Source organism: Geotrypetes seraphini, chromosome 3 (assembly GCF_902459505.1).
Source record: "Geotrypetes seraphini chromosome 3, aGeoSer1.1, whole genome shotgun sequence".
NCBI classification, from domain to species: domain Eukaryota; kingdom Metazoa; phylum Chordata; class Amphibia; order Gymnophiona; family Dermophiidae; genus Geotrypetes; species Geotrypetes seraphini.
In genome coordinates, this window is record NC_047086.1 from 391,835,679 (window position 1) to 391,849,242 (window position 13,564).

A 13,564-nucleotide genomic window follows, 5' to 3' on the forward strand; every position below is an offset into this window, starting at 1 on the left:
GGCCCGTAGATCAGGACGGCAACACGAGTGCGATCGACTCGAGTTGCCTTCCTGAGCTACTGGTCGATCGCGATCGACGCGTTGGGCACCCCTGATCTAGCAGGTCTCACACATATAATAGGCTGGCTTCATAAAGATCTTGAAAAACTGGATATATGAACAAGAAAATACAATTTATAAGAAACTAGTGTTAAAGCCCTTTACATTAACGGGTGCTAGAAAGCAGCCCCCTTTCCCTCTCCCCCTCCAGTTCATCCCTGACTGTCTCTCTGTGGCCCCCTTCTGTCTCCCCTCCCCCAAGCAAAGCTGTCTGCCTCCCAGCACACCCCTCCCCCAAAGCAGCCCCCTATTCCTCTCCCCCTCCATTTCCTCCCTTACTGTGTCTCAGTGGCCCCCCTTCTGTCTTCCCGCCCCCCAAAGCAGCCCCCTTTCCCTCCCATCCGACCCTCCTTTCCCGCAGTGTGGCCGGCTCTCTTAGTCCCTTGCCGCCCCCTTCCCGCAGTCCCGACAAACGTCCTGACTCCAACAGCGGCCACAGCACTCTAAACACGCTGCTTCGTGGCCTGTTACTGCCCTGATTTGCTCTGCCCGATACGGCAGAGCAAACAGGCCAGTAGAAGGCCACGAAGCAGCGTGTTTACAGTGCTGCGGCCGCTGCTGGAGTCAGGACGTTTGTCGGGACAGCGGAAAGAGAAGAGGAGTGTCAGCAAAGGACTAAGGGAGCCGAAGGGAGGGTCGGATGGGAGGCTGAACGGAGTTTCGGGTGTGCCGGGGAGAGGGGCGAAGATGATGCCGACGACCTTTACAATTGGGGCCTTGACTCCCTTAGTTCTGACCAAAGTTAGTTTTAAGTTCTAAGCCGCGGCAGCAGCTTCTTTCACGATCCCTGCCTGCGTCGGAAGCCTTCTCCGACGCAGGTGCGGCTTGTGAGAGGAGCCGCCGCCGCGGCTTAGAACTTAAAAACTAACTTCGGTCAGAACATTACCTTGGGTTCCGCGATCGGGTCCTGTTTGGTCGGCCACTGCCTGGAGGAGCTGAAGAGCAGGGAGTCCCGCGTACAGATTCTCTGCCAGCCATTGTCACAGCTAGGCACGCATGCGCACTCCTGCGGCCACAGACCTACTGATCATGGAACACGCAGAGAGGAGTGCGCATGCGCGGCTAGCGTTTTATTATATAGGATAGCGTATGCTGAGACTGTACATTCTTAAAGCTAAAGAAGGAATGAGCTTCACAGAAAAATACTAAAAATACAGCGCTAAATTCTATAAATGGTACCCAAAAAATCAGCACCAAAAAAAGCACTATTATATAAGCTGAGCTTAAAGTTAGGTGTGGTTTACAAAATGGTCTTATGCCTGGGAAACGCAACCAAGGGCTCTTTTTACTAAGCTGCGATAGCGTTTTTAGCGCATGCAGAATTTTAGCACGCGCTAAACCCGCGCTACGCGGCTAGAACTAACGCCAGCTCAATGCTGGTGTTAGCATCTAGCGTGCGCTAAAATCGCTATCGCAGCTTAGTAAAAGAAGCCCTAAATTTAGGTGTGGTCATTTGCACCAAGGAAAATGTGGTGCAAATGCCTTCATCTAAATTTACTACTACTACTTATCGTGTCTATAGCGCTGCCAGACTTTGCATTCAACAAGAAATCCCCAACCTCTTCCTCAGCAGCCTTTAGCAGTTTGGAGGTTTGCCCTGGAGGCTCCTTCCTCTTCCCTCTGCGCCTCTCTGACTATCTATAGCTCTGGGCTTTCATCTTCCCTGGACCAACCACACCCTCCTGGTTGAATTCCTCTGTCTTGGCCCTTTTAAGGTGGCCTGGGGTTCTCTTATGCACTCCCTCATGGGTGCATGCTTGCAAACTTTGCCCAAGCTTAGGGTTACCAGACATCCGGGGGTCTGGCCGGCTTTTCAAAACCCGGCACTTTGTCCGTGTTTTGAAAAGCCTCCCTCAAAATCGCCGTCGGGCGGGAGGGCAACGCGATGACATCACAGGCACGTGCGCGCCTGCGATCCTGCCCGACTAGAGCAGGCAGCAGGAGTTGTGGCTGGGGCGGGGCTAGGGCGGACTTGGAGGCGGGACTGGGTAATGAAGGGGCAGGGATGGATGGAACTGGGCGGGCTCCGGGCCGATCTAATGGGTCTGGATTTTCCAAACCGAAAATCTGGCAACCCTACCCAAGCTCCGCCCCAAACACTGCCCATCATATCTAGGCACATATCAGATATTACCCACATCTTCACAAGCCAACAGAGAGATTCTTTATCATGAACAGAAGAGTACCGTATTTTCACGCATATAACGCGCGCGTTATACGCGTTTTTACCTACCGCGCATACCCCTCGCGCGTTATATGCGTGAGCGCGGTATACAAAAGTTTTAAAACATAGTTCCCACCCCCGCCCGACGCCCGATTCACCCCCCCAGCAGGACCGCTCGCACCCCCATCCCGAACGACCGCTCGCACGCGCTCCCACCCGCACCCGCATCCACGATCGGAGCAAGAGGGAGCCCAAGCCCTCTTGCCCGGCCGACTCCCTGACGTCCGATACATCCCCCCCCCCCCGGCAGGACCACTCGCACCCCCACCCCGAAGGACCGCCGACTTCCCGACAATATCGGGCCAGAAGGGAGCCCAAACCCTCCTGGCCACGGCGACCCCCTAACCCCACCCCGCACTACATTACGGGCAGGAGGGATCCCAGGCCCTCCTGCCCTCGACGCAAACCCCCCTCCCTCCAACGATCGCCCCCCCCCAAGAACCTCCGACCGCCCCCCCCAGCCGACCCGCGACCCCCCTGGCGACCCCCACGACCCCCCACCCCCCTTCCCCGTACCTTTGGTAGTTGGGCCAGAAGGGAGCCCAAACCCTCCTGGCCACGGCGACCCCCTAACCCCACCCCGCACTACATTACGGGCAGGAGGGATCCCAGGCCCTCCTGCCCTCGACGCAAACCCCCCTCCCCCCCAACGACCGCCCCCCCCCAAGAACCTCCGACCGCCTCCCAGCCGACCCGCGATCCCCCTGGCGACCCCCACGACCCCCCCACCCCCCTTCCCCGTACCTTTGGTAGTTGGCCGGACAGACGGGAGCCAAACCCGCCTGTCCGGCAGGCAGCCAACGAAGGAATGAGGCCGGATTGGCCCATCCATCCTAAAGCTCCGCCTACTGGTGGGACCTAAGGCGCGTGGGCCAATCAGAATAGGCCCTGGAGCCTTAGGTCCCACCTGGGGGCGCGGCCTGAGGCACATGGGCCCAACCCGACCATGTGCCTCAGGCCGCGCCCCCAGGTGGGACCTAAGGCTCCAGGGCCTATTCTGATTGGCCCACGCGCCTTAGGTCCCACCAGTAGGCGGAGCTTTAGGATGGATGGGCCAATCCGGCCTCATTCCTTCGTTGGCTGCCTGCCGGACAGGCGGGTTTGGCTCCCGTCTGTCCGGCCAACTACCAAAGGTACGGGGAAGGGGGGTGGGGGTCGCCAGGGGGATCGCGGGTCGGCTGGGAGGCGGTCGGAGGTTCTTGGGGGGGGGGCGGTCGTTGGGGGGGAGGGGGGTTTGCGTCGAGGGCAGGAGGGCCTGGGATCCCTCCTGCCCGTAATGTAGTGCGGGGTGGGGTTAGGGGGTCGCCGTGGCCAGGAGGGTTTGGGCTCCCTTCTGGCCCAACTACCAAAGGTACGGGGAAGGGGGTGGGGGGGTCGTGGGGGTCGTCAGGGGGATCGCGGGTCGGCTGGGGGGCGGTCGGAGGTTCTTGGGGGGGGGCGGTCGTTGGGGGGAGGGGGGTTTGCGTCGAGGGCAGGAGGGCCTGGGATCCCTCCTGCCCGTAATGTAGTGCGGGGTGGGGTTAGGGGGTCGCCGTGGCCAGGAGGATTTGGGCTCCCTCCTGGCCCGATATTGTTGGGGAGTCGGCGGTCCTTCGGGGGGAGGGATGTATCGGACGTCGGGGGGGGGGGCATCAGGCTTTCAGGATGGGGACAGACCTTCAAGGGGGGACAGTGCACGGAAGTCAGGGGGGGTGAACGGAGAGTCGGGACAGCGCACGGAAAGTCAGGGCAGTGCACGGAAGTCAGGGGGGGGTGAACGGAGAGTCGGGACAGCGCACGGAAAGTCAGGGCAGTGCACGGAAGTCAGGGGGGGGTGAACGGAGAGTCGGGACAGCGCACGGAGAGGCGGGGCAGTGCACGGAAGTCAGGGGGGGTGAACGGAGAGTCGGGCAGCATGCGCGGTATAATCGTGAGCGCGTTATACCAAAGTTTTTGTGCTTATCATCGTGATTTCTGCGCGCTATACACGTGTGCGCGTTTTATACGGGTGCGTGTTATTTGCGTGAAAATACGGTAGTACACTTTTCACTAATCACTTTCTCAGAACAGCTATTACAGCTAATCAACCCAATACAATTCACAAAGTACATTTTCAGAAGGTTAACCCTTTCAGGACCATAAGGATCGTAGGCCAATTTTTGTGGTTTTGACGACATTTTTATGGTAAAAAGGGCTTGCAGATGCCAAAAAATTGATTTTTTTTGTGAAATATCATTATTTTTTTTAAAAAAAAATCACACTTCTGGCTTATGGACAGTGTGGCAAGTGAACCTTCTCGTCAATCTGGCAACGACGCTAATGAATGAATGTCGGAACCAGTTTGTTTACATAAAGGCAGTATCCTATGGAATCCGTACATATCAAATTTAGAACTGTAGACTATCCCAATCAAAATTTATAGGATTTTAAAGTTATGGGACAAATATGTCCCTTGGTCCTGAAAGGGTTAACACAGGAATGAAGCTTTGTTCAGGAGTGTTGCACACTCTCACAGTTTTAGCCATGTCAGAAAAAGCCCCCTATCCTCCCCACCCCACAGTACAAAGGATATGATATATTACCTGTAGCATTGACTATCAGGTCCAACATCGGCCTGAGTGGTGAAGGTGCACTGTGTGGTAGAAGATAAGTGAAAAAAAATCTGCAAAAAAATCCAAACAAACCCCATAAGAGCATAAGTTTACATAACGTAATCACAGATTTCCAAACCGCTTAGCCATACGTTCAATGCGGTTAACAAAAGATTATGCCATGAAAAAATGCAGGAATAATATAATATACAGAAATCTGATCAGAAATTGAGAAAAAAAGAAAAGTTTTCAACAGTTTTCTAAACATAAGAACATAAGAATTGCCACTTCTGGGTCAGACGTATCCAGCAGTCCGCTCACGCGGCAGCCCTCTAGTCAAGGACCAGCGCCCTAACTGAGACTGGCCCTACCTGTGTATGTTCTGGTTCAGCAGGAATTTGTCCAACTTTGTCTTGAATCCCTGGAGGGTGTTTTCCCCTATAACAGCCTCCGGAAGAGCGTTCCTGTTTTCCACCACTCTCTGGGTGAAGAAGAACTTCCTTACGTTTGTAGATATCCTGAAAACCTGACCTGGCTCCGGCTCTTGAGGACCGGAATTGCCTACCCCTGGCCTAGCCCATGCAAACAAGTTGCTTACCACAGAACACTTTAAGGTACTTTGCAGTAAACGTTCTCACATGCACTAAGCAACCGTTAAAGCTTAATACCCTTTAGTAGACATACCCCAAAGAATAAAGAAACCAAAATATAGGCACAATCCATTAAAAAGAACACAGAGGTATGAAAAAAGTTGGGTAAAACACACAATCCAGCATAGTATGGTGAAAGTCACTTTTATTCAAATGAACCCGACATGGCCACGTTTCAGCTTATGCCTGCATCAGGGGCCTAAACAATGATCCTATAGTTTTATTTAATCTCCAAGTAGTAAAATTGTATCTGACAGATAATTCACATATGAAGACCGGACTCAAGACTCAAACCACAGGTGAATGAAACTCCTTGTCAATGAAGCTGTGTTGGGCTCATTTGAATAAAAGTGACCTTCACCATATGATATTGGACTGTATGTCTTCTTGAACTTTTTTTCATGATTTATGGTTTTAGAGACATGTATAGAAAAATATTTATTTATTTTAAAAAGTTATATTCACTTTATACCTAAGCGGATTATAGAAAAAAACAGAAAAAAAAACCAACAAACATAATCATAAGATAAAAACACACAATAAAACAAAACAACACACAGATAACATTTCCATTAATCACATTATTCCTTCAGTTACTGTTTCATAACCATTTACAAAGCTTCTCTAAAAAGAGGCATTTTAAATAATTTTTTAACACTCTGAAAGTTATTATTCATTTTCAATAGACTATTCCAAAGCTTTACCCCTGCCACCAAAATAGCCATAGCACTGGTACTAGCATACCTCACATGCTGTAACTCGTTGACAGATAAACACATCGTGATCCTCGATCATAAGGATCGATGGGGTTGATGTAATGTCACAGCATGTGAAAGAGTCCACAGTATCCCTCGGTAAATTGCTTGGAAAATCAACACCAAATTAAAAAGTGTTCAAGAAATAAAGCCTGCAATCTTGAAATTGAAATGCTGACTCTTGATATAAAGTAGACTTTGAAAACTAGAGATAAAATATGAATCAATTATTTTTGTAAGTACGTCACATTTGCTTTAGATAACTACCATATGGATGCAATCATACATAGAAACATGATGGCAGATAAAAGCCAAATGGCCCATCCACAGCATCCATCTCCTCCTCTCCCTATTGGCTAAGGCTCTTAACATTTGCATCTCCTCTTCCTATAGGCTAAGGCACTGTGCACCTGCATTGTGAGGTCATAGAGCTGCCCATTCGCAGTAACCATTATCTCTTTCTCTCTCCGAGAGATCCCACGTGCCTATCCCAGGCCCTTTTGAATTCAGACCCAGTCTCCTTCTCCACCATCTCTTCCGGGAGATTGTTCCACACATCTACCACCCTTTCTGTAAAAAAAAGTATTTCCTCAGATTACTCCAGAGCCTATCACCTCTTAATTTCATCCTATGCCCTCATTACAGAGTTTCCTTTCAAATGAAAGAGACTCGACTCATGCGCATTTACATTACGTAGGTATTTAAACATCTCTATCATATCTCCCCTCTCCCGCCTTTACTACAAAGTATACAGATTGAGATCTTTAAGTCTGTCCCCATACGCCTTTTCACTCCTAGACATTCCCAGCCATGTGCAATATTATAATCCAGATCCTCCAACCAGGTTTATTTAACCTTTGAACAGTCATAATGCTGAATCCGCAATATCAGCTTGGAAAAGAGACGGCTGAAGGGAGATATGATCAAACTCTACAAAATCCTGAGTGGTGTAGAACGGGTACAAGTGGATCGATTTTTTTTAACTACATCAAGATTTACAAAGACTTGATGAAGTTACAGGGAAATGCTTTTAAAACCAATAGGAGGAAATATTTTTTCCACTCAGAGAATCGCTAAGCTCTGGAACGCATTGCTAGAGGTTGTGGTAAGAGCGGTTAATGTAGCTGGCTTTAAAAAAGGTTTGGGCAAGTTCCTGGAGGAAAAATCCATAAACTGCTGTTGAGACAGATGTGGGAGAAGCCAATGCTTGCCCAGAATTGGTGGCATGGAATGCTGCTACTGTTTGGGTTTTTGCCAGGTACTTGCGACTTGGATTGACCTCCATGAAGACGGGGTACTGGGCTACCTGGACCACTGGTTTGATCCAGTAAGGCTATTCTTATGTTCTTATTACTGTCTTGTCATTCACTGCCATGTTTTATTTGACAAAGGAACCTTTATTTTTTCAAAAGCTCGCCAACTTTGGCATTTTTTGTTGTTGATAAAAGAAAAGGTACCACCCCCAAAAATAAACCTACAGAGATTACAAAACTACAAAAATGCCAACACCATTAATTGAGAATCACAGTTAGTGCTGGACAGACATCCACAGTTTGCACCCTGTTTGTGGCTAGACAGCTAAGCCAGTGTCAGGCAGACTTTTATGGTCTGAGCCCTGACTGCGGTTGGAGAATTTGGAAGGGCTGGAGTGAGGCTTAGATGCCAAATTCAGTTGTTGGAGAACAAGAGCTAAAGCTGGGCAGACTTCTACAACCCTGAAAATAGGCAGCTAAAATTTCAATCTACAAAATGCAAGGTCATGCATTTGGGCTGCAAAAACACAAAGGAACGATACAGTTTAGGGGGTGAAGAACTTATGTGCACGACGGAAGAGCGGGACTTGGGTGGGATTGTATGTGATGATCTTAAAGTGGCCAAACAGGTTGAAAAGATGACAGCGAAAGCTAGAAGGATGCTAGGATGCATGGGAAGAGGTATTGCCAGTAGGAAAAACGAGGTATTGATGCCTCTGTACAAGGCTCTGGTAAGACCTCATTTAGAATATTGTATTACATTACATTAGTGATTTTTATTCCGCCATTACCTTGCGGTTCTGGAGGCCGCACCTTCAAAAAGATATAAAAAGGATGGAGTCGGTACAGAAGAAGGCTACTAAAATGGTGTGTGGTCTTCGTCATAAGGTGTTTGGGGACAGGCTTAAAGATCTCAATCTGTATACTTTGGAGGAAAGGCGGGAGATGGGAGACATGATAGAGATGTTTAAAATTTAAATACCTACATGGCGTACATGCACACGAGGTGAGCTCTGGAATGAAGTTAAGAGGTGACAGGCTCAGTAGTAATCTAAGGAAATGCATTTTTACAGAAAGGGTGGTGGACGCTTGGAATAGCCTCCCAGTAGAAGTGGTGGAGACAAAGACGTTGTCTGAATTTAAGAAAGCATGGGCAGGCACGTGGAATCTCTTAGGGAGAGGAGGAGTAGTGGATGGCTCAGATGGGCAGACTGGATGGGCCATTTGGCCTTTATCGGCCATCATGTTTATATATGACAATCAAGTAAAAATAAATGTTGGATGAAAAATGTTACAATATTTCTAGATCTATAACCATAAACCTCTATGGCCTCACAATGTAAGTGTTAAGAGACTTAGCCAAAAGGGAGAGGAGGAAATAGTGGATGGGCAGACTGGATGGTCCATGTGGCCATCATGTTTCTATGTAAACCTTTAGGATTGCCAATTAACACTAATTATAATTATAATTGGTTGTTAAAACCACATTAACTAGTTTACTGGAATCGGTATCTCAAATTTACATGCCGAAATCTAGATGACCTATATAGAATCTAGGAGAGCAGAAATACCTTCTGAGGGGAAAAATAATGAAAGTCAGTTTCCTTTAATAAAGTACAGCAAAGTAAAGACATTTCGGTTAAATGTCCTCTTCTTTTCAAGTCTTCCTTAGGATGGTTTTCCCTCGTCAAGGGTCTCTTTCTCCAGTACTTCCCACAGTCCATCACATTAGTTCAGCTTGGCATCCTATAGCCTTTCATAAACAGCACATTTTTGCTTTCTTAACTCTTAAGTAACAACGTCTGTTGCAGCCAGTGCAGCAGGATGAAATCTGATTAGGGATACCCTGTTCTATTAAGTAATTGCATCAATTTCATAGTCAAGTTCTGTCATTCTTTAGGCTACGGCAGGATTAACCCTTTGATGGGCCTTAGGCAAACAAACACGCTGCCTATCTTTAAGGACAGGTAAAAACTCTCACACGCGGGGTTCCTGCATTTTTCTGACCACAGGGGAAGAAGCCACGGGGTGGGGAGAATAGATGGTCCGCTGTGGGCAAGGCTGGTTCTGGTCTCTCAGCTTGCTTACCAGGGCAAAACTGTTCATCAGGGGTCACTGAACATCTGACGTAGCTCCTCCTAGTTTACCTAGGCCTAGGGTAGAGAATGACACATTGACAAAATTCATCACCGTTCCCGTCCCCGCGGATAACCGCGGGAAATAATCCCATGTCATTTTCTAGTGTCTATTTCAACCTCAGTCCTTCTACACCATCATTCTTCAAAGCAAAGCTTGTGGGTCAGTGGTTGTGGCCATTCATACTCTGATTCTTATGTGAGCCAAGGATAATGAAGCCATTGTGACATCACTGATGTGATTGGCTCTTAGGCACTGGTGGAATGAGGCATTATGACATCACAATATCTGCTCTGGATACCAGAGACTGTCATTCTGTAGTGTCTATTTCAACCTCAGTCCTTCTACACCAGCATTCTTCAAAGCAAAGCTTGCGGGTCAGTGGTTGTGGCCATTCATACTCTGATTCTTATGGGAGCCAAGGATAATGAAGCCATTGTGACATCACTGATGTGATTGGCTCTTAGGCACTGGTGGAATGAGGCATTATGACATCACAATATCTGCTCTGGATACCAGAGACTGTCATTCTGTAGTGTCTGTTTCAACCTCAGTCCTTCTACACCAGCATTCTTCAAAGCAAAGCTTGCGGGTCAGTGGTTGTGGCCATTCATACTCTGATTCTTCCCTCTCTCCTTAAAGAATGACATGAAGATGGTTTCCCGCGGTTATCCGCGGGGACGGGAACGGTGATGAATTTTGTCACCGTGTCATTCTCTAGCCTAGGGTTACCATACGTCCGGTTTCCCTGAACATATCCTCCTTCTGGGGCCGTGTCTGAGGGTCCGGAGTACGGCTTTTCAAAACCCGGCACTTTGTCAGGGTTTTCAAAAGCTTCCCGTCAAAATTGCGTCAGGAAAGGAGCATCCACGCGTTTGCAGACGCAACGCAGCGACATCACGCACACAGGCACGGGATGTCATTGCATCACGTCCGCACATGCTTTGATGCTGTCTGGGGGTGTGGCTGGGTGGGAGGAAGAGGGTGTGACAAAGGCAGAACTGGGCAGTCCTAGGGGCGTGGCCATGGGTCCAGATTTTCCCAAAAGAAAATTTGGTAACTCTAGCTAGGCCTTAATCCTGCCCTACTTTAAGTTTTGGAAGCTTCTCTAGGTTTACCAGATTTCTTTAAAAAAAAAAAATCAACTAAGGTCACATGGCCCCACCCCATTCTGCTCAAGTTCAATTTATTTAATATACAGTGTTTTCCCGCAAATTCGCGATTCGCAAACTCAGTTATTCACTGTATTTTCTGACTGCCTCTTCTGGTCAGAAAATACAGGGAATGAGTTCACAAATCAGCCTTTTGCACAGCCGATTCCTCCTCCTCTCCCCCCCCCCCGGTCAGCCAATCAGCCTTCTGCACAGCCGATTCCTCCTCCTCTCCCCCCCCCGGTCAGCCAATCAGCCTTCTGCATAGCCAATTCCTCCTCCTCTCCCCCCCCCGGTCAGCCAACCAGCCTTCTGCATAGCCGATTCCTCCTCCTCTCCCCCCTGGTCAGCCAATCAGCCTTCTGCATAGCCGATTCCTCCTCCTCTCCCCCCCTGGTCAGCCAATCAGCCTTCTGCACAGCCGATTCCTCCTCCTCTCCCCCCCCCCCCGGTCAGCCAATCAGCCTTCTGCATTGCCGATTCCTCCTCCTCCCCTCCCCCCCCCGGTCAGCCAATCAACCTTCTGCATAGCCGATTCCTCCTCCTCTCCCCCCCTGGTCAGCCAATCAGCCTTCTGCACAGCCGATTCCTCCTCCTTTCCCCCCCCCAGGTCAGCCAATCAGCCTTCTGCATAGTCGATTCCTCCTCCTCTCCCCCCCCCCGGTCAGCCAATCAGCCTTCTGCATAGCCGATTCCTCCTCCTCTCCCCCCCTGGTCAGCCAATCAGCCTTCTGCACAGCAGATTCCTCCTCCTTTCCCCCCACCCCGGTCAGCCAATCAGCCTTCTGCACAGTCGATTCCTCCTCCTCTCCCCTTCATGGAGCATACTGGGTATGATTTACTGCACCCGCCGGCGCCTCAGCTGCCCTCTCCTACCTTTTTACAGATTCAAAACCGCATTTGTGGTTTTTCAAAATTCACAGCCTCACTTATCCCCCCTTTTATGACGCCGTGTTAAATTTTTCTATTGCCGGCTGTGACGGTATTAGCTCCGATGCTTATAGGAATTCTTTGAGCCTCAGAGCTTTTACCTCCATGGCCGGTGATAAAAAAAAAAAAAGCCTAATGCAGTTTCATAAAAGGGAGGGGTTAATAAGTCACAGATTTAATCAGGGCTGATATTGGCACCCAACACCTCACAATCGGCTTCAGCTGAACTTAATTGAAAGTTAGGCGCCTAACTCAAATCAATCAATTCTACATAGACTAGGCGCCTAGCCCAATGTGCCTACAATAAAAGAGGGCATGGTTAGAGGGTGGGTCACGGGCGTGTTTTTGAGTTAGGCGCTTCTTTGCGAATTAGCTGCTATTAGACTCTGATACTGATGCCAACTTTAGGCAAAGAAAACTCTGGCATAAATATGATGCGCCTAAATATCGAGATGCAGAGCGCAGCCTAAGAACGCTTAGGTGATGCTAAGCGTGATTCTATAATACCATACCATACAGTTTCTTATATCCCGCAGCTTTCAGCAAGGGATCTTTGCAGCTTACAATAAGATTGGAATCTGTTATTACCGTATTTTCACTCATGTACCGCGCACCCGTGTAAAACACGCACACGGGTATAGCGCGCGGGAAACTGTAATTTATGTAAATAAATTTTTATATATACCGCGTATACCCGTATACCGCGCATGCTGCCCCGACTCTCCCGTCACCGTCCGACTCTCCTTTCGCCCGCCCCAACTCTCCTCTCCCCCTTGAAGTCCTGTCCCCACCCTGAAAGCCTGATGCCCCCCCCCCCGACGTCCGATTCACCCCCCCGCAGGACCGCTCGCACCCCCACCCCGAAGGACTGCTTGCACGCACCCGCACCCCCACCCTGAAGGACCGCTCGCAACCCCATAGCCTCCCGACCCCCCCATCATGTTGAAGCTCCTACCGGTGTCCTGCTGCTTCCTCTTGGCGGTCCCGGCCCTTCTGTGAGCCCTGCGTCTGTGCTGCTTCCTCTTCCAGCAGTCCCGCCCTTTCTCTGTGAAAGGGCAGGACCGCCGGAAGAGGAAGCAGCGCAGAAGCAGGGCTCACAGAAGGGCCGGGACCGCCAAGAGGAAGCAGCAGGACACCGGTAGGAGCTTCTATATGATATGGGGGGGGGTTCGGGAGGCTGTGGGGGTGAGAGCTGTCCTTCAGGGTGGGGGTGCGGGTGCGGGTGGAAGTGCGTGCGAGCGGTCCTTCGGGGTAGGGGTGCGAGCGGTCCTGCGGGGGGGGAGGGGTGAATCGGACGTCGGGGGGGGAACTATGTTAAAAAAGTTGTAAAACGCGCTCACGCGTATAACGCCCAAGGTTATGCACGGTTTGTAAAAATCATGTATAACGTGCGCGTTATATGCGTGAAAATACGGTACATTAGAATTAGGTTCTAGAGAGTGTATTGGATACAGATGAGGGCCTAAGTTTTATAAAATCAGGGCAGAAATCAGAGCGGGCTTTATAGAAACACAGCCCAAGTATCTTAGTAACATTGTCGACTTTCAATATAAGACCATCAGGAAAAGACAGTTCCTTAGGAATACACTTCCCCCTCCCTATTCATGGTTTCAATGTTCGCGGTTTCAATTATCTGTGATTTTTTCCCCAGCCCCCCCCCTTCAGAATTGCTCGTTGGCATCGAAAAAAACTGGCCCCGAGACTTGGAGGAAGGCGATCATAGGTGGCGGAGGGGGCGATCAGAGGCGGCGGGGAGGCGATCGGAGGTGGTGAGGGGGATGATCAGAGGTGGCGGG

At 49.8% G+C, this 13,564-nt stretch overlaps 1 protein-coding gene across 2 annotated transcripts in view; it reads right to left on the reverse strand.

The window, feature by feature from the left end:
• PKDCC (protein kinase domain containing, cytoplasmic) overlaps positions 1-13,564 on the reverse strand; it is a 115,006-nt gene that overhangs the window by 58,325 nt on the left and 43,117 nt on the right. For both annotated transcript variants that reach the window (XM_033935658.1, XM_033935657.1), the window contains exon 4: positions 4,885-4,964. In XM_033935658.1, coding sequence (XP_033791549.1) covers positions 4,885-4,964 — 80 coding nt within the window. The remainder of the gene's footprint in view (positions 1-4,884; positions 4,965-13,564) is intronic.